Source organism: Halichoerus grypus, chromosome 6 (genome assembly GCF_964656455.1).
Source record: "Halichoerus grypus chromosome 6, mHalGry1.hap1.1, whole genome shotgun sequence".
Taxonomy (NCBI): Eukaryota; Metazoa; Chordata; class Mammalia; order Carnivora; family Phocidae; genus Halichoerus; species Halichoerus grypus.
This window is the reverse complement of record NC_135717.1, coordinates 3,664,015-3,684,075: the sequence shown is the minus strand read 5'-3', so window position 1 is coordinate 3,684,075 and position 20,061 is coordinate 3,664,015. Positions and strand designations below refer to the sequence as shown.

The 20,061-nt window shown below is 63.4% G+C and overlaps 1 protein-coding gene across 2 annotated transcripts in view; it reads left to right on the top strand.

Annotated features, from left to right (window-relative positions):
* LOC118551042 (monocyte to macrophage differentiation factor 2) overlaps positions 1 to 20,061 on the top strand; it is a 116,786-nt gene that overhangs the window by 95,451 nt on the left and 1,274 nt on the right. For both annotated transcript variants that reach the window (XM_036116541.2, XM_036116544.2), the window contains exons 4-12: positions 12 to 650; positions 2,483 to 2,520; positions 8,346 to 8,506; positions 12,381 to 12,493; positions 13,656 to 13,893; positions 14,584 to 14,756; positions 18,221 to 18,371; positions 19,004 to 19,194; positions 19,325 to 19,631. In XM_036116541.2, coding sequence (XP_035972434.2) covers positions 12 to 650; positions 2,483 to 2,520; positions 8,346 to 8,506; positions 12,381 to 12,493; positions 13,656 to 13,893; positions 14,584 to 14,756; positions 18,221 to 18,371; positions 19,004 to 19,194; positions 19,325 to 19,631 — 2,011 coding nt within the window. The remainder of the gene's footprint in view (positions 1 to 11; positions 651 to 2,482; positions 2,521 to 8,345; positions 8,507 to 12,380; positions 12,494 to 13,655; positions 13,894 to 14,583; positions 14,757 to 18,220; positions 18,372 to 19,003; positions 19,195 to 19,324; positions 19,632 to 20,061) is intronic.

The window sequence follows — 20,061 nt, the reverse complement described above, 5'->3', positions numbered from 1 at the left end:
TTGCGTTTCAGGACAGCCTGGTGTACCTGCTGAACCGGGAGCAGCACACGGTGGGCCAGAGGACCCCTTCCAGCAAGCCCAGCGTCAGCCTCTCGGCCCCTGACATCCTGCCCTTGCACTGCACCATCCGCAGGCACCAGCCCCCAGGCCCAGAGCAGGCGGGGAGCGGGCTGGTCCTGGAGCCCATCCCCGGGGCGCCCGTCTCCGTCAACTTCTCGGAGGTGGGGGGCCGGGCGGTGGTGCTGCGCCACGGGGACCTGCTGTCCCTCGGCCTCTACTACCTGCTGCTGTTCAAGGACCCGGTGCAGGCCCAGCCCCTGCCTGCCCAGGCCCTGGCCCGACTGAGCGCCGTGCCGCGCGGCTGCAGGACGTGTGGCGCCCTGCTCCGGGCCCGGGGCGCCTCCACCTCTGGCTCCGCGCGGGCCGCCCTGCCACGGCCGAGGCTGCTGCGCCTGGAGTTCGAGCCCGAAGTGGAGGATGCACTGCTGCAGCGCATCCTGACCCTGATCGAGCCCAGCGGTGACGACCACAAGCTGGCGCCCGCCTTCCTCCTCTGCCTCTGCGTCCAGCACTCGGCCACCCGCCTGGAGCCCGGCTCGTTTGGGCAGCTCCTGCTCAAGATAGCTAAGGCGATCCGAGAGACGGTCTGGGTCAGTCACCGGGATGCCGGGCGCTGCGGCGGGGGGCGTGGGGGGGGGCTGTGGCCACCTGGGGGGGGAGGTCAGGAGTCCCTCCTCTCCGAGGGCCGCCTGCCCTGCCTGTGCACACCCGGGGAGCCCGGGGTGTCCTCTGTGGCACTGTATCCTCGAGCGGTCGGCCGTGGCATCGGCAGCTCTGGTCCCGTGTCCCTCCCCAAGGCCCAGCCCAGCCGTGACATGGCCTGGAGCCCCGTGCTTTCTGCCAGGAGCAGGTTGGGCTTCTGCCAGCCCTCGGTGTGGAGCCCTCGTCAGCTCGGCGGTGGGGGCACAGGACTGGCTGACTTCTGTACGTGGAAACCCTTTCCTCCATGGGGGTCTCTAGAGCACGGCACCACGCGTGCTTGGGCCTTGCTGCGGGGCCCGCCTGCGTGCTGTCAGGTGTCGGCTAGTGCCCCTGGGCTCCACCCCGCACACCAGCGGCTCCCCTCCCCTCCCGGAAATGGCTCCGGGCCATTCCCCTGGGGGCACCGCCGGCCTGTCCCTGCAGGGCCGGGGCAAGCGTGCTGCTGGCTGCCTGGGTCCAGCCCTCGCCGCCCCCCCCACCCCCCCAGCGACTGGACTCCCCGGGGACCCAGAGCATGGCTGGTAGTTACATGCAGGCCCTCCAAGAGACGCCCCTTCATCTCGGCCTGTAAACTGCATAGATTGTAGAAACTGGATAGAGTCCTCAGATTAAAATTGCATTTAAAATGTTCGAAACCTTTTAAAAGCAAAAGCCAACATGGGCTGTCGTGTCCAGAGGTTTGTGTAAGTTACCCATGTGCATCGCGGGCGTCCGAGCCCACCTCCCAGGGTTTCCGTGAGGATTGATGTTGGGACTGTCCTGGTGTGGTCACTTTCCTCGTGTGGTCTGTGCACCGGCCAGGTGAAGTCCATGCTGTGTGGAGCCTGACCACACCGAGGCCCGCGGTGACTGTCTGCATAGACCACCGTCCCATCCTAAGTCTGCTCTGGGCCAGACACTTCCTAGTGAGTCAGATGCTGTGATGCAGGTGCCGTACCCCACGTCCCAGCTGGGGAAACCGAGGCTTGTCGGGGTGAACAAGCTCATCCAAGGTCTGGAGCTCAGAAATAGAGGAGTCTGGATCCAGGCCATCCCCTGCGTGCTTCCCCATGTGCTTCGCCCTGTGCTGTTCACGAGCTTCAGCCCTGGTCTGTCGAGAGCCCCAGATGTTTCATTTGTCTGTCTGTTGGGCATCAAGCGCTCTCTGTCCTACTCACTAGGGGAAGATCCTAGAACGAGTAACGGAGGCAGCCACTGGGGCTCTGCTTAGCCAGATAACAACCTGCTACTAAAGCGAGAACCATTTCTTGATTAAAAGAGACAGAAAATGTTGGCTAAGCCCGCGTCCTGCCAGGATGTTTAACTGCACTTGTAAATACGCAAGCACACACCCATGTACTCGTTGTCCTGGCGGCTGACGTTGGAAAGCGTATGTTTGAAGCTTAACCATATGAGTGTTAGTCGAGACCTCGTTCTGGTGTTTGTAAAATGTTTGACCTGCTTTACTATTTCTTAACGCGCCGGTGGTCATGTCAGCGAGCTGGGTGTAAATCGTGTCTGTGGCCGGAAGTATGCAGGTCATACTCAGGAACGGAACGGAAAATTATCCTTCCCAGCCTCGCTTCGCGTAAACAGCCCGCACGGTACAGGATGTCTGCAACAACAGTGCCGTGGTTTTTATGTGGATGGTGTACCGTGGATTTAGTGGTGTTCTCATTGAGCATATCCTGTGGTATCCTGTTTTTTTCTCATGTTTGCTTTTTTGTCTTTATAATTGTAGGAGAAAACCAAAGAACTGGCGGAGAAGCAGGCGCAGCTGTAAGTATGGCCCCCCTTAGGCCCCTAGTTCCCTGGGAGACCACCTCCCCATGGGGCCAAGACCCCGGGGGACCCCCCAGACGCCTCTGGGGTCAGCTCTGGGCTTCTGTCGCGCTGTCCTTCTGTCTCCGAGTGGCTGTTTCCGTTTCTGTGCTCGGCTCCCTGGGAAGCGCTGGGTTTGGGGAGTTTTTCCAGGGTGCCCATGAGCCTCGTCCTGCCTTCGCTTCTCCTAATGATTGTGCTAAAGCGAGCCTGCCTCTTTGGGAGAATGTACGACTCCCGACTTTGAGCTAGGGCAGTCCATATCCGTTCGCCCACATCCGTTTTCATAGAAAGCACCGTTGACGCTGCTGGGACTTGGGAAGCTGTTTGGCTCTAACCAGAAAGACGTGCCCATGCCGCCACCAAGAAGTGCAGTCCCAGGGGGCCCCGCGGAGAGACGCTGGCACATGGGGTGGGGGGGCAGGCGGCGTGCTCTTAAGTCCTTGTCCGTAAGCGCAGGTCGGAACAACGCACATGCCCCGTGGCAGCGTGCCATGTATTTGTGCAGTGGACACTTGGCGACAGTGAGCATGATCACACTGTGTGCTTCGTCCACGTGGCAGAATCTGAGAACAATGCCGAGCAGACAAAGCACCCGGCAGAGCGCCCACGATATGACTGAGTGTGCATGTGGGTGAAGCCCACAGCTCAGCCGCCCCACTTCTGGAATGTGCGTGTGTGGTAGCACCCAAGATGCCATGGTCAGGGGGTGGTCCCTGCCTGTCGCCGTTGGCGGGGGGCCACGCGGGACGTTACGTCGCAGCTGGGTCCATGGTCTGCCCGGCTCCTGTGTCTGCTGCTGGTTTCTGGAAGCACGCTGTCACCACATGCGCATATGTGTCCTCCGTGGTCCCGCACGGGGTAAGGAGGACTCGTCACTGCCCCCCTTCGCCGGCAGGGATGGAAGCCTGGGTCAGGAGCAGCGTAGATTTGCAGTCACCCAGCTGTCCTGCCCGGGCTGGAAGTTGAGTGCACAATTCTTGCCACTCACAAGTGCGTGCTCTCTGGCTCCTGTTGACGTCAGGAAGTCAGAGTGGCATCTGGGGAAGGGTTTGCTGATGAGTGATGTGCTTCCGAGGCACGAGGCTGCAGGGGGAGGCTGAGGCTCTGCTGCCCGGCTCACCAGGGCGGAGCTTAGTGTAGACCAGGCCCCTCAGAGGGTGGCGGACGGCCTGCCCGAGGTGGAGAGAACAGCACAGCCCTCGGCCTGCTAGGTTTTCCGTGTGAGGGCGCTAGCCTTGGGGGCCCAGGGGCAGCTGTGACTGCCTCACCCCTGCCCCCCCCCCAGCTTGGGGGACAGCAGGCTTCCAGGGCTTTCTTGGGGCCTGGAGGGGATGGAGCTGAGGTTTTAGGAGTTCACGCAGGCCTCGCCCTAAGTACCTCTCCTCCTCCTAAGTGCCTGCTCACCGGGGAAACTGAGGCCTTCCCCCCAGCAGCTCCTGCCTGGTCTGTGTTCTAGAACTTGTGTCGTTAGGGCCTAAAAACAATCCTGGGTCCGTCTCCAGGGAATGCTCCCTTTCTCCTCTTTTTAAAACAATTTTTGAATTACTTCCAACGTGGAAAAGCACAGACTATGTCAATCACCCAAGAATCCACACCCGAACTTCACATTATGAACATTGTGCCCCGCAGGCTTCGGATCCTCGTGTGCTGTGCTTCTTGTCAAATTGCGGTCGGCTGGTGCCTTTCACTGCGTGCTTTTTGTGCATCTGTGATCCTCACACCTTTCCCCCGAGTCTGTGAGTGCGGGCGCTGCGCAAGCAGGTCTTCTGATCCACGGCCCAATCCCTGGGATTAAGCCCTTCGTGGCTCCTGATTGTTGTAGCATACTGATTTTTGTGGGCATTTTAATTAGCATTTCCTCATCTGAATTCATACGTCAAATTGATCCAGGATTTTTTTCCCCATTGTCCTGGTCTGACTTTAATAGCAAGGTTCACAGAAGCTGAACTGGGCCGCCTGGTCTGTTACTGGTTCCCCGTGTCAGGTTGTTTGAGGCGAGGTCTCAGGCAGCCCCTGGGTTGGCCCGTCCCATTTCTTCAGTGATTATTGGTGTATCTGGTTTTCAGCCTCGCTTGTGTTGATTTCAGTGACTTCTGCTTTCGTTCTCGAAGTTACTGGAATAAAATTGTTCCTTATTTTCTCTTGGGACTGTTTTCATCTCTCATGTATTTAGTTCCTGTTGGGTTTATATCTTTCCTCTTACCTTCCTTTGATTTATCTTCTCAGGGATTTGTCTGTTGTCATCTGTTTAAAAGGACCAATATTGTTGTTTCTGCTTACTTTTTCTTTGATTTCTGATCCATCAACCTCTTTATTATTTCCTTATTCTTGCATAATTTCTATTTTAACTTGATTAAATTGATTCATGAGTTATTTTAAACATCTTTTGGACTTCTTAAAATTTAGTTTTTATTAGCAAAATGCATTCGATTTTGTTTTCGGTAATAATTTCTCTCCCGTATGCTTCCCAAATAGATTTTAAAAAATTTGTATCAGAGCAGTCATTGATTTGATTTGATTTATTTTTATTTATTTTATTGTGATAAAAAACACTTAACATGAGAACCACCCTTTTATTTTTTTTATTTTTATTAAGATTTTATTATTTGACAGAGAGAGAGCGCACAAGCAGGGGAGGAGAAGGAGAGGGAGAAGCAGACTCCCCACTGAGCAGGGAGTCTGATGCGGGGCTCGATCCCAGGACCCTGAGATCATGACCTGAGTCGAAGGCAGACGCTTAACGACTGAGCCACCCAGGTGCCCAAAGAACCACCCTTTTAAATTTTGAAGTGTATATTAGCAATTTCCGGTCTCTCCCTCCCCAGCCCGGCCCCCTGGCAGCCACCGTTCTGCCCTCCGAGGCCATGAGTTGGACTGTCTTAGATATCTCAGCGGCATCATGTGATATTTTTCCTTCTGTGATTGGCTTATTTCGCTTAGCATAACATCTTCAGGGTTCATTCGTGTCATAGCGTATTGTAGGATTTCCTTGATTTTAAAGGCTGAATAACATTCCATTGTATTATATACCAGATTTTTTTTATCCTTTCCGCCATCCGTGGACATTTAGTGTGACCGCACATCTTCTGTATTGCGAAGCGTGTGGCACGGAACGTGTGGGGCCCGAATATCTCCTGGAGATACTGATTTCAATTCCTTTGGGTAAATACCCAGACGTGGAATTGCTGGGTCATATGGTAGTGCTGTTTGTAATTTTTTGAGGAGTGTCCATCCTGTTTTCCACCGCGGCTGCACCCTTTTGCATCCCCCCCAGCAGTGCACAAGGGTTTCCGATTTCTCCACACCCTCACCGACACTTGTCATCTCTTGTCGTTTTGATGATGGCCATTCTAACAGGTGTGAGGTGAGCGCTCATCGTGGTTTTGGTTTGCGTTTACCTGATGGTTAGTGATGCTGAGCACCTTTTCACGAGCCTGTTGGCCATCTGGAGGTCTTCTTTGGAAAAATGTCTCTTCAGGTGTTTAACCCGTTTTTTATTCCGGTTGTTAGTTTTTTGCTTTTGAGTTATAGGAGTTCCTTATAGATTTTGGAAATTAGCCCCCTCTCGGATGGATGGTTTGCAGATATTTCTCCTGCTCTGTAGATCGTTTTTTCACTCAGTTGATGGCTCCCTCTGCCGTGCAGGAGCTTGGCTGTGTGAGGTCATCCCACTTGTCTGGTTTTGGAAGTCCTGTCCATGGAATCGTTGCTTCCGTGGAGGGACTCGCGCTCGCCTGGAGGGACGGGGCGGACCCCGCCGCCGCTGGCCCGCGCTGCCGTGTGTGGCTGTCTCAGCCTGCGTGCCCGGCACGGACCTCGCCGCGAGTCGACACCGGAACTCCAGCTGGCAACACCTGGTGGTTTATTTGTCAGGAGAGGCCGGTCTGTCCCTTTGAGTTCTGGGTAAAATCGAGAAGGGCAGTGGATGTTGAAAACACAGTGGAATTAGGCCCCGAAGAGCCAGATTAATCCCTTCTTACTGACATGCACTTCAGGCCTGCGAGCGCACACACGTGTGGGGCCCGGGGGCGCGGGGGACGGGTTTGGAGCGGCACTCGGGGCTCCGGAAGGCGAGCGGGGGGCGGCGGCAGACCCACCTCGCCGTGAGAACAAGGAGACCCGGCCGGAGGCCAGCTCCTTCCCTCGCTCGCAGGAGCAGGGCGCACAGAGGGGTCACGCTGTGGTGACGGGGGTGAAGTTACGTCAGCGAGAACAACAAAAGCGCAGGCACGAGAGGAACGTGCGCATCGGAGCCTGAGGTCCCCGCCTTGGGGACGACGCTGCCTCACAAGCCCGCCACCCCTGTGGCCCCCGTGGCTTTTCCCGTGGGCCTCTTTCCCTGCGACCCTGGCTGTGACCATCACGAATGACAGGGAGTCCCTGACTGTTGTGGCGCCCACCAGGCAGGACGAAGGGCCCTGTGCCCTTGCCGGGCCCGGGGACAGCGCTGTCCTCGCAGATGCCCTGCCGCCGCCTGGCCTGCCCCTCACGATCCGCCAACAGCGATGCTGCTCGGGCAGGAGGTCCCTGGGACCGCTGGACAGCCAGCCCGGTGTCCCCCTCAGACAAACCTGAGTCACGTCTGGGTGGTGTGATCATGACGGCACCGGAGACCGCGTCCCGGCCGCTGCAGCCGCCGGGCTCAGGGGCATCCTCAGAGGCCGCCACAGTGCAGCCCGCCGACCTGCCTCCGCTGAGCGGGTATGACGAGATGGGGGATCGTGCCCAGAAGACTGGCCGTTGATGCTTGAAATTGCGGAATTCCCAGAGCTGAGCACAGCCTCGCCACATGCACCCCAGACTTCTGGAGAGGTGGCTCAGGACGGTGCCGGAGCTCACAGGCACGAGGTCCTGCATCCCAGGGGCTGGCGCACGGGAGACCAGAGGCGAGGAGAGGGGGCTGGGGTGGGTCTGGGCTTGGCCGGAGCCTGCTGGACGCTGGGGGCGGATGGCCCTGACGTCACCATTGTCCCCTAGATAGGGAGCACGGAGCCTCAAGGTGTTGGCCTGGGAGGGAGGAGGGCCTCTGGAGGACCTCCTGGCCGAGCTGGCCGCCCCCCAGGCTTGTAACCGGGATCAGAGGGACGGGAAGGTGCCAGCCCCGGGCCTGGCGCCTGGTAGCTTTCTGATTTAACGAGCTGCAGCGACAGGTTCAGCCCTGGTGGGGGAGTCTGTGTGGACAGCGTGTGCGGGCGGCGCCAGGCCCATCTCAGGGGCAGCCTCTGGTTTTCTATCGGTTAACCCTAAATCTTCCAGTGCCATGCTCTGATTGCTGTCTGGTCCACTGACTCTCGAAACCACCTTCCTGCTACGGTCACCTAGTTCTTAGCTAATCTTGCCCGTGTGCCTCCCACAACAGTTTGTTTGCTGTTTGGTTTTTCCATTAATTATGTTAACGTAAATAACACACGGACACTCCTGCTCCTCGTTCCGCGGGCCGGGGCCGCTCCCTCCTGGGGCACACACACATTTGCACACGCTGTCCTCCGCGCTCCTTCCTTAGTTACCCCAGTCCCAGAGGGAAGATGTGAGAACAGTCTACGAGAGCCCTTTGCCAAGGGCTGTGGCCCCTGGCGGTCCTTCCTGTGCCGCGTGGAGGGCACGTGCTTCCGGCCTGTCGTGTCCCACGGCTTGTCTGTGTACCCCCTTCCCAGCCTGGCCTCAGTGGGGTTGGTGGTGTCCCATACGGTGTCCCACTGGGACGTCCTCATGTGCCAAGTGCTGCATCCGGCCTCCCGGGGGACCGTCCAGGAGTAACTCTGGGTCCTCTGTCTCGGCAGCCAGGAGCCCATCTCCCTGGCCAGCTTCCCCATGGCCGGCCTGGTTCCAGACCTGCAGCACATCCTCTTCTGGATGTCTAACTCGGTGGAGCTGCTGTACTTCATCCAGCAGAAGTGCCCACTCTACATGCAGAGCCTGGAGGGGGAGCTGGACGTCACAGGTACCACGTGCAGCCGCTCCCGGGCGGGGCAGTGGGCCGTCCCCTCGCCGTCCGCGGTGGAGTCGGCCGCTCGAACCGAGGGAGGTGGCACTGTGTGTGCGTGTCGGGGCCCCTCCGGGGGGGTGGTGCTGGCAGTCGGGCAAACCCGCCCCTCGCGTCCCGGTCGCGTCACGCACTCAGCGCCTCCCACCACGAGTCGCTTGCAGAGGTCGGCCGAGCACGCAGTGCCTCGGGCCGGGCTGTCCCTGCCGGGGCGCACCGCGGTGTCCGGGACGAGAGCCGGTGCCGCCGGGCGCTGGTTGGCTTCAGGGCCTCTGCCGCAGGGGATGCGCCCGTTAGAATGTGCGATGGCAGCACTGAGAGAGACTGCTTGGGGCACTGGGGGCGGGCCGGGCCCGAGGGGGCTGGGATCAGCTGCGTGCGCCTGGTCGTGGCCCGGGAATGAGCGCCGACCCGGGTGGGGCCGCAGCCTCCCGTGGCTGAGCCTGGTTTTGCTGCCCGCTCCCTCGCTCTGTGGCAAAACCAGAGCCGCTCACCCCGCTCTGTCCCTGTGGTGGGGGGGTGGGGGTGGTCCCGGGCAGGCGGGGTCAGCAGCTGGGAGGGGAGCTGGGAGGGGAGCCAGGCAGGCAGGCCGGGGCCTGGCCGAGGCGCCCCCCGTGGGCTCAGTCGCCGGATGCTGCCTGGCGTGTGTGCGCTCAGCGGCGTGCCCCGGGGGTGGCCGTGGGCTCCGTGTGGGACAGCCCCGAGCAAATAGCCCTGGTGGCGCGGGACCCTGCCGAGCCCCCAGGAGGGGCTAGATTTCCAGAGCTGAGGGGCTCCTGGCGGCCGAGGATGAGGGGCGGGGGTCTGCATGGGGCAGGCTGTCCTACTGTGTGCTGGGTCGGCCGCCCGGGAGCTGTGCAGACAGGCTGGCGGAGGGCCAGCCGGTGCCGGGCCCCGCGGAGCCAGTGGAAGAGGCCTGGCCGGGAGGTGGTGGGGTGACGCGAGGCAGAGGGGGTGTGTCTGCCTCATGGCTTCTCCGTGTGTTCTTACCCCCACCTCATAGTGAAAGGGACATTGGGAGCTTCCTTGGGCTTCTGTGGATATGTAGAGGAACGTTCTGGAAGCTTCTGTGTTCTGGTGGGCATTCAGGCCTGCTGACCTGTTGCCCCCATCGCCGTTCCCCTTGGGTAGATGTGGTGCAAGGCGTCCGGTGAGACCCCCCCCCGCTGCACTCTGTCCGCAAGGCCTGCGCCTAAAGCCGCCGGTTTCCTGGCTTTGGGGGCCTCCAGCTGTTCCGAGCGGAGGGGCACCTCTTCTGGACGTGGCGTTGGCCAGGGAGCTGCCAGGCCTCTGGCTTGTCTCCAGTGCATGCGGCCCTTGTGTGCAAGACGCCAGGAGGCTGGGGGTGTGGACAGGGAGTCCCACCTGCTCTGGCCCAGCAGCGTCAGCTGGGGGGACTGCCCCCTCGCTGGCTTTTGGGCACAGTGTTGGTGGGTGAGGCCTGCTGACGCCCACCTCGTCTGCCCTGATTTCACACGCTCTGCTGACAGGCTGTGGTCTTTGGGCCCCACTGGGCCTGCCTCCTGGGCACAGGGACCCTGCGTCTGTTTCATGAAAAAGGCTACTTGGGGCTGATGGGGGCTCCGCTTCCTTGGCTGCGGCCTCTGCTCTTGGAGGAAGTTATTTCTGGTCTGGGGCCTGGATGTCGTGCAGCCCAGGCGATGCGGGGGCGAGCACACGGATGGCCGGGGCCCACCCCTGGGACCCCGCGGGCTGGGAAGCCACAGCCGGATCTGAGCGTCCCACAAACAATGTCCCGCGCGGTGCAGGCGCTGGAGGGCTCGGAGGAAAAATCACATCAGCAGAGGGCAGAGGCGAGGTCAGAGTCGCGTCTCGGCCTCCTGACCTTCAGCGGGAAATTTCTGTGGGAAGAATTCTGAAAACAGATGTTATGTCCTGAACACTGGAAAATCGCCTTTTCGTTCCACAAACAATCTTTGTTGTCCGAAGCTCTTATCCAGGACACCTCCCTCCTACAGGCAGACGGAAGGTGGGCCCATCGGGGGTGGGGGCTGTTCTATCCACTGAGCGCTCTCTGGGAGCTTTGCGGCTTGGCCTCAGCACCTGTGGATCTGGGGGCCCGGAGTGCAGGCCCCCGGCCCTCCGCGAGGCTCGTGCGAGCGTCAGCTTGGTCGGAAACCCCAGCAGAGCCCACACCACGGGTACAAGTGTTGCAGCTGGTTTTCCAGTGGCGTCTGAGAGATTCGTGTGGCATCTGCTGGGAGCCTCCCCGTGGCTGCTGAGTCCTGGCCTCCTGCTCTTTCTGCCAGCCCTCCTCCCACCAGAAGCCCCATGCCTACACGGGGGGTAGAGGTGGGCTTTCTCGGACAAGCTGGCCACGTAGGAGGCCCCCCACCCAGGCCCCGCTCTAGGCAAAAGGTTTGGATCTGGTTTCTTGGCCCCGTTCCTGCTGGCTCCCATCGGCTGCGGGTCGTGTTTGGTTTGCAGGTGCCATGGTCAGCAGTGGGCAGCCTGGCATGTTTTTGTAGGCCTGGGGTGCTGCAGCCCAGCGGCCTAGTAAGAGCCTCTTGCTCCCCCAAGCCATGGGGGCCCCAAAGTTGCCTGATTTGCCTCTCCTCTGAAGCCCAGTGAGGCTGCCGAGAGCAGCCAGACCCCACCAGGCTCGGTCCCACATGAGACCCCACAGGCTGGGCTCTGGGAAGGACCCTGGGCGGGGCGGGCAGGCCTCTGGCTTCCCAAGCCAGGCAGGTTCCTGGGGAGTGAGGCCTTTGGGGGTGCACTGTGGGCCCAGGGGCGGGAGAGCCCCAAGCCCTGGAAAGAGAAGTGCCTCGAACAGGGATGCATCCCTGTTTGTAGGGGTGGGGTCTCTGATGGACTCGCATGCTGTTTCCATTCTGTTTGTCCAGCAGTGGGTGGTCTGGGTCCCCGTGCTCCGGGGAGGCCCCGCCAGACCCAGCAGCTCCGTCCCAGCCCTGGCGCGAGAGTCCTAGGCCGTGGGGCCCACGCTGTGTGGTAGTGAGACGGCGCAGCCGCCTCCCTGCAGGTCCCGTGATGAAGTGAGGCTCTGAGAGCGTGGAGACGAGGTGGAGCGTCCAGGCCACGGGCACCCCTGCTAAGCGCTGGTGGGGCACCGCGTGTCCCCACGTTCTGGAGGCCCCTCAGGACATTTCCGCCCTGGTGGGGTTCTCTGGTATTGGGGTCCCTTTACAAGAAGCCTTCCCAGAGGGAAGGCATCACCGGGCATCCGCTGACACCCCCATCTCCCCGCTGGGCAGGCCCCCCAGGCTCAGCTCCCGCCCGTCCGGGGAGGCCCAGCCACCCGGGCCTGTTGTTCGGGGGGACCTGCATGAAGGGGGCTGTCGAGAATCCTGCTCTCAGGGCAGTGTCTTCCCTGCAGTCTCCCGGGTGCTGGGGGCAGAACGGGGCACGCAGGCCATTTGGTTTCTCTCTTCTTGGAAACGTCACGCTTCTGTGGAGTGACGGTCTCCTTTGGAGCTCTGGCCGGTGTTCCTTTGACCTGCGTCCGGGGTGAGAGGTGGCCGCAGGGGGACTGGGGCAGAATCTGCTCTTGCTGGGGCAGCTGGTTCAGTAGACAAGGGGTCCGGGATCTAGTCAGTGACGAGCTTCCGATGGGCCTCGCGTCGCTTTAGCATTGCCGGGCCTGGGAGCGCGGGGCCGGCCGCCTCGGCCAGCATCTCGGCCCCGGAGCCCCGGGAAGGTGCGGCCATCGGGGGTGCGGCCGGCCGGCCGGGCTGGCTTTGGTTATCGCATCCCCAAACCCAGCATGGGGGCTTGGGTGGGCGCACTCCGGGGGTAACTGGGCGCCCCCCACGTCCCCACACGGTGACCGTGAGCTGCTGTCTCCTCGCAGGCTCCAAGGAGTCCCTGTTCTCCTGCACGCTGACGGCCAGCGAGGAGGCCATGGCGGTCCTGGAGGAGGTCATCCTGTACGCCTTCCAGCAGTGTGTGTACTACGTCTCGAAGGTACGGCGCTGCCGGCTCGTTGGCACACGCGGCAGGGTGTGCTCCTCTCCCCCCGGGGCGGGGGGCTGAGGATTTTGAGCTGGACGGCTGCCTCCACACACTTGAGCCCCGGCTTCCAGCCCCTCGCCCCCCTGCCCGCCCCACCCCTGTCCGGGGCCGCCGGCTGCGCAGGGGCCCGCGGTGTTGGGGAGCTGGAGGGCTGGCTGCTCTGGGCAATGATTTGGAAGGTGGAGCGCGTGTTCCGTGGGCACCGGTGGGCACTGCGGTGGGCAGAGAGGACAATGGAGCCTCCGGGTAAGGAGGGGGGCGCAGGCAGGGGAGTGGAGAGAGGAGGGGCCCCTGTGGCAGGTGGTCCTGTCCAGGGGAGCCCAGGGGATTTGCTGAGACTGAGTTTTAACTTAGAGGGACCTGGTGGTGGCGTGGAAGCCGCCCTGCTCTCCAGCGGGAAGCAGGAGGGGTTAGTTGGAGACACACGCTGGGGACGATGCTTGGAGAACCGGATCCCCTGTCTGTTCCGCACGGAGCTCAGACGGTCGAGTCAGGCGGCCCCGTGCTCCCTGCTCCCAGCTGCGTGGAGCCCTGGGTTGGGAAGGGCACAGCCTCAGTGTCTTGGCCAAACAGGAAGGAGCCCCCCACCCATGTGCCCTGGGGGTCCGAGTGGGGATGCGTGTTGTCCTTGACCCGTCACCCCAGGATCACCTTGAGACGTAGTGGCAGCGAGGACTCCCCTCAGAGGTGGTGCCTTCACCTTGTTTCTGGGGAGCAGCCGAAGCTGCCCGTCAGCCCCGAGGCGAGTGTGGGTGCTGCCGTCCTGCCAGGCCTTCCACCGGGGCCGTTGCCTGGCCCCCAGGCTGCTGCGCCCGGCTCGGCTCCGCGGGGGGGGTGCTCCGGTGCGGGGGGTGTGGTCCCTCGGGGGACCAGCCGGCTGCTCCCTTGCCACCCTTCTGTCTGATAGGAGGGGTGCAGCCCCCCAAGACCTGTGGGGCGTCTCCAGCAGCCCTTTGGCCGGGGCTCTGTGCCCCTCCTGGTGTCCTCTGCTGCTTTAGCTGGAGCTCGTCCTGAGCCCCCGTGGCCCCGGGCAGCTGGGGCCTGTTCAGCAGGACCCGCGATCTGGCCCAGGCGGGGGGCTCGTGTGCAGCTGGGGTTTCCCTCTCGCCCCCAGTCCCTGTACGTCTGCCTCCCGGCCCTGCTGGAGTGCCCCCCTTTCCAGACGGAGCGCCAGGAGAGCTGGTGCCCCGCCCCCCAGCTGCCCGAGGAGCTGCGCCACGTCGTGTCGGTCTACCAGGCCACCCTGGACCTCCTGCGGCAGTTCCGGGTGCACCCCGAGATTGCCTCCCAGGTGCTGGCCTACCTCTTCTTCTTCTCCGGCACTCTGCTCTTCAACCAGCTCCTGGACAAGGGTGAGGCCTGGGGTGGGGAGTGCGGGGACCCCCACCCCTGCTGCAGAAGCTGAGCGGGTGGTGGGGGTGCTGGGGGGCCGAGGCATCTCGCTGCCTGGGGTTCTGGCGGGCAGGTTGAGGCCGGGGCAGATCAGGAGTGTGCGTCAGTGTTTGCACACGGGCCCCGGGGTGGGGTGGGGTCTGCTCGGGCCCTTCCTGGTTCCTGTTACCCCCACACAGCCCCCCGGGGAGCGAGGAGGGACGGGCTCAGAGAAGGGACTTGGCCTCTGCCCCCCCAGGCTCCTCACTGCCAGGGGCTCGGGGTGCCAGTTTCTTCCAGCCACGGGCCCCGCTGGGACACGGGGACATGAGCATGCCATGCGTGCAGACCCGTGGCACACGTGTGTCCCCAGCTGGTCGGGCTCCGAGGGCAGGATCCGGGTGGGAGCAGGCGTCTTGGCTATAGGTGTGGACAGTCTCTGCATTGGGATTCCGTGGCTGTCCCAACCCCCTCCGTGCCCCCCTCCTCCACCCCCAGAGAGGGGTCCAGAAGCAGCCTAGTGGCCTTGGAAACCCACGTACGGTTGTCAGGCCTGTCCCCAGAGGCTTGGAGTCGGGGAGGACAGGCGTTGGGGAGCCCCCTGGGGAGGGCGGGGGGCACGCCTGCCGTGTGGGGAGCAGCTGGGCGTCACCTTCCCTGCCCGCTCCCAGGCCCCTCTCTGAGCTGCTTCCACTGGCCCAGAGGCGTCCAGGCCTGCACCCGCCTGCACCAGCTGCTGGAGTGGATGAGGAGCGCCGGCTGCGGGGAGGCGGGGGAGCGCTTCTTCCAGAAGCTTTCCTGCACACTCAACCTGCTGGCCACGCCCCGCGCACAGCTCATCCAGGTAGGGGGGTGCCCGACAAACCCGGAGCTGGCCTCCGGGCCCCTGAGAGCTCGCGGAGTGGCTCCCCTCCCACAGCCCTCCCCACCTGCCGGCAGGAGAAGGCCCCAGCGATGTCGGACCCCACACGGCACGGGGGGCTCTGCACGTGTGATTGAGGTTGGGGGCCCCGAGATGGGGAGCTTACCCCGGCTTGTCTGCTGGGCCCCGTCTAAGCACACGACCCTTAGAAGTGGGAGAGGGAGGCAGAAGCGTGGGTCCGAGAGAGGACGGGAGGAGGGACTCGACGGCCCGGCTGACTCTGAAGAGGGACATGGGCTGTGGCGGCCTCCGGACGCTGGAACAGGCCTCCGCTGATTCGGACGGCCCAGGAGCGCAAGCAGAAGGCAGCCTTGCTGGCTCCTCGGTTTGGGCCCCACGGTTGCTGGGCGTCTGACCCCCCAGGACTGTCAGAGTGCGCATTTGTCGTCACGGGTGATCCCTGAAACCAAACCAGTGGTGTCCCTTCCTGCCTGGCGAAACACCCAGTGTGCCCCGGGGACGCCGTGGAGAGGCCCGCACGGCCGGCGCTGCCGGGAGCGTCTGGACCAAACGGGCACCTCGGGCGGAGCCAGCAGGACGCTCCTGCGGGGACCGCGGCCCTGCCGGTCTGCTGTAGGGTCGGACCCTCCGCCTCTGCCCGAGGACCACCACACGGCAGGGGTCATCTGGGTTTGGGTCACCGGGGCTCTCCGTAACGGCAGCTGCTGTCCGCCCCGCACCGCGCGGTGTGACCAGCTACCCGCACGGCGACCTCCGCTTTGTGCTGGTCACACCGAGGCCCCCCGGCCAGGGATCGCTCAGCGGATATGGACAGTCTGCCACGTGCTGGGGACTAGGTCCTGTTCAGGTGTCTTGTAAGTTACTGGATTTTTTTTTAATTCTAAAAGTGACACATGGGTTCACTAGAGACAGTTCAGAAACCGGGCACATGTGTGCGGATCGCGGATGCAACATAGGCATTTGGTTGGCTTCTTGGCGGCACAAGCCCCCGGGGGGACAAAGAGCGCGGAGGAGACGAGCCCCGTGGAGGCCAGGAGGTGGGTGACCGCCTGAGCAGCGGAGAAGCCTGGCTCCTGGGGAAACTGTGTAGCCCTTACGCGCGACGGGGACAACAGGGCCGAGAAGGATGATCCTGGCGCAGAAGGTCTGTGAACAGACGACAGAGGAGCAGAAGGCCAAGAGGGGCTCTTCGAAGAGTGTAATAAAGTGGGAAATTACAAACCGCCAGCATCGAGACGAGGAAGGGGACATCTTCAGAGCGAACGCTGAAAAGGAGTAGGAACGACTGCATCTCCATCGTGCCAGGAAAACATTTATTCGTAGTGGGGGCGCCTGGCTGCCCGGTCAGAGCTCGCCACGGCTCTCCCCCCACGGACACGCGCGCCGAGGTCACGGGCCCTCGTCAGCACGAGACGCACAGGACGACGACAAAGCAGCGCTGGGTCCTCGGCCGCCCCTTCCTGTGCAGCTGGGCGCCTGCCCCCCTCACACCGCCAGAAGCCCCGGGCCGATCTCTAGAGCCTTGACGACCAAGGGTCTCGAGGCCAGGAGACCAGGCGTCATCCTGACACCAGGAGTCTCGTTCTGGAAAGGGGGCTTCCTAGGGGCCAAGGGGCATCTGAGGGCCGGAGGCCGCGGGCCGGTGCCTGCTCGGTGGGGCCCTGTGCCCTCCCCGCGGCAGGTGCTGGCAGGTGCTGGCCTGCTGGGTGGTCGGGGACAGCCCGGGCGGGGGATGCAGACCCGGGTCCCACCGCGAGCCGGCCAGGCAGACTCAGCTCCCGCTCTGGAACAGGAGAGACGGATGTGGGGAGAGGGGTTGGGGGGCACAGATCAGGCTGGCAGGCTTCTCTGTAAAGGGCCGGGTGGTCGGTACTTTAGCCTCTGTGGGCCACAGAGAGTCACCATCCCAAATTCTTCGTTGTCTTAAGCCCTTCATAAAATGTGAAAACCATTCTTAGCTGGAGGGCCCTACAAATACAGGCCTCGGGCCATAGTTTGCCATCCCCCGAAACAGACTTCTCAGGGAGAAGAAACTTAAAATACATCTTCATAAAGAGAAGACTTAGTGTCCGTAAGATAACTGCATTCTATAAATAGAAGAACCAAAAGGATTCTTGGAAACTAAAGCTGGCAGCAGAGAGGAAGGATTCAGAGGCAAGATCCGGAGACCGAGTCCAGGAAGTCACCCAGAACATGTGTCCGCACTCGGGGGAAGGAGGACAGGGGAGCGTGCTAGGCCCCTGGCGCCCTGACACGAGCCCTGGATGCCGCACGGCTGGGGGAGGGAAGCCGGGGTTCTCGGAACTGAGAAAACCAGAGGGCACCGCCTCGGGCCAACAGAGGCTGTCCTGAGCCGGGGGGTGTGCTCCCAGTGCTGCCCTGCGCCCCCCGCAACGTAGCCTTGGGCCACGCTTGTCCCTCTGGCAAAGGCACCTGCTACCCACAGCCCAGGCCCCTTGGCAGGAAACCCAGAAAAGAGGGAAGCACAGGAGTGAAGGCAAAGATGGGACGAGAGAAGGACCTGCCAGCGAGGCCCAGGCTCCGAACAGTAGGAGGTCGTGGCCATGGCATAGGGGGGACCGAGACGTCCCCAGGCCCACCCGCCCCGAGGTTCTGGAGAGCGCAGTGCCGCAGCGTGGGGACCACGGCCGCGAGAAGCCTGTGAACTTCCTGGAAGAATAAAGACAGGACACACGCCGAGGATCAGCGGTCAGAGTGGTTTCCGACTTTCAAGGGCCACGTCAGAAGCTGGGGGACGAGGGAGTCGCCACCATGGAGAGCATGAGCGTGGACCGGTTCCCCTGACGGCAGGGGCAGTGCTGAGGGCCTGTGCCACAGAAACGAGAATTAGCCCAGGAAGTAGAAGACAGGGTTCCAGAAAACAAGAGAGGAGGGACCTCCCTGGCCCGTGGAGACCAGGGTCGCAGGGAGTGGTGCAAGCTGTTGCATTTTGCGCACAAGCTCAGGCTGCTGGTCCCCCCCCAAGGAAGCCTCCCTGTCCGCCCACAGAGCCAGTCTCGGGGTCCCCAGCCTGGCGGGTCGGGTCTCTTACGCGCTGGGAGGCGGGAACCCCCTCTCTTTCCCCGAATCCCCAGGGCTCTTTGCCGCCCTTGCCAGCCCCGCGAGGTGACGTGGGGAGAGGCACGTCCGGTGGACAGCGCACTGGGTGTGGTGCATGCCGGCCGCCCCCCAGGAACAGCCACCCCCCCGGCTCTCACCCTGGACGCCCATGGGGCTTTGGCCCCCTTGCTGACCTCACCCGCCTTCACGGTGCCAAAGGCCCTGCGTGAGCGAGCTGAGAGCACGTGCCCAGGGAGCCCGGGCCCCCTGCCCCTGCCCCTGCCCCCAGAGCACCTAGAAGCCCCCCCGGGGGTGTGGCTGCGCCATCCAGGGGCCTCTGACCATGACTGCTGCTTGTCACCCAGATGAGCTGGACAGACCTGCGGGCCGCGTTCCCCACCCTGAGCCCCGCGCAGCTACGGCGGCTGCTGACGCAGTACCAGCTGGCCTCGGCCGTGGGCCCCATGAGCGCCTGGGAGCCAGGTGCCCAGGACAGCCCCGATGCCTTCAGGCCAGGTGAGCCTCCCCGGGGGACTTCCTGGAGGAGCCTGCGGAGCATCTAGGACCTCCCCCCCGGGCCACCTTCCTCTGGGAGCGCCCTGCCCCATCCCCCACCTGGGGACCCGGAGACCCCACAGCGGGAGGTCGGAGTCCACGGTCCCCCTCCCCATCGAGGAGCCTGAGCTCGCGGCCTCGCTCGGGGCCAGCACCCCGCGTGCACAGTTGGCGTGCTGGCCACGTGTGTGTACGCGCACGGCCCGCGGCGGCCTCTCTGGGTCTCTGTTGCGTGATGCACGTTATGACACAAACTAAAAGAGAGAAGACGCAGCTGGAAGTAGGGTCCCCACCCCCCAGGGCCTCGGCCTGGATGGAGCGAGTGCTCTGAGCGGGACTCTGGGCTCCTCACTTCTGAGGCCTGCCCCGTGGTGGGCACGCCGCTGGGGGCAGCCTGGCCTCGTCCTGGGCGGCCACCGGGTGCAGAAGGGCCGAGGCTGGCTTGGGCAGGTCACTTCTGGCTGGAGGCCGCACGGCGGTGTCCCCAGTCCCGCCGGGGTGGGGTGGGGTGGCCGGCGCGCCTGGGGAGGGGCAGGAAGGCTAATCCTGGCCGGCTGGTCCCTTCATCCTCCCCCCCCCCCCCCCCGCCCCAGAGGAGGTCCTGGAGTCGTACGAAAACCCGCCCCCCATCGTGCTGCCGAGCGAGGGCTTCCAGGTGGACTTGGAGGCGGACTGCCTGGACGACAGCATCTACCAGCACCTTCTCTACGTCCGCCACTTCCTGTGGGGCCTGCGCAGCAAGCCCGGCCCCGTCGGTGCACCTTCCCAGCCGGGGGGCCTCGAGGTACCCGGGCCCGGCTGTCGGGGCACGGACCTGGTGACGGGGCGGACGGGGGCGCCGCCCCTGGGAGCTCCCGGGGCCCCTCCGGGCGGCTGAGTGCCTGAGCGCTTTCTCCACCCCCGCCCCCACCCAGGGCCCGCACCACACCACCCCGGAGGGGCACCCCGAGGGCCAGAGCTGCCCGCTCGTTTCCAGGGGAGCCCGTGAAGCCGGCCAGGTGCGCGCTCTGCCTTCTGCGGGCGCTCCCCGCACACAGGGCCCTCCGGGAAGGCACAGCTGCGGGGGCCCCCACGCTGGCCCCTCGCACGGGGACTCCTCGTGCCTGCTGACACCTCCCAGCACCCCGCTTGGCCTCGAGCCCGCCGTCCCGGACTGGCCTGAGCCTGGCGGCACCTGTGGGAAAGCGCTCCCGGAAGGGAGGAGGAGCGCAGCTCCAGAAGGTGAGACGTGTCTCCGGGCTCACGCCTGCACCCAGCCCTGCTGCCACCTGGCAGAGCCGCTTGGGGTCGTGCCGCCCACGAGGTCCCAGTGGCATGTTCGGCCTGGGCTTGTGGTGCCTGTGCACGCTCGCCCACAGCCCGGGACGCCGGAGGGCAGCCGGGCCACACGCAGCCATCTGTGGGACCAGGTTGCTCCGCCCAGGGCAGAGGAAGGATGGCTCAGGGGACAAGCACAGAGAAGGTGTGAGGTGTGTGTGTGGGGGGGGGCTGTGCCCCCACGTGGGCTGGACGGAGTGTGTCCCGAGGGCAGGGCTCACGCAGGTGGAGCTGGGCCTGCGGTCGGACCCCTGCTTCGTGGTGCTGGGCTGCAGCCAACAGCTCTGACGTCCTGGGGAGAGAAGGCACAGGACCCTCAGGGGGGCCCCGGCTC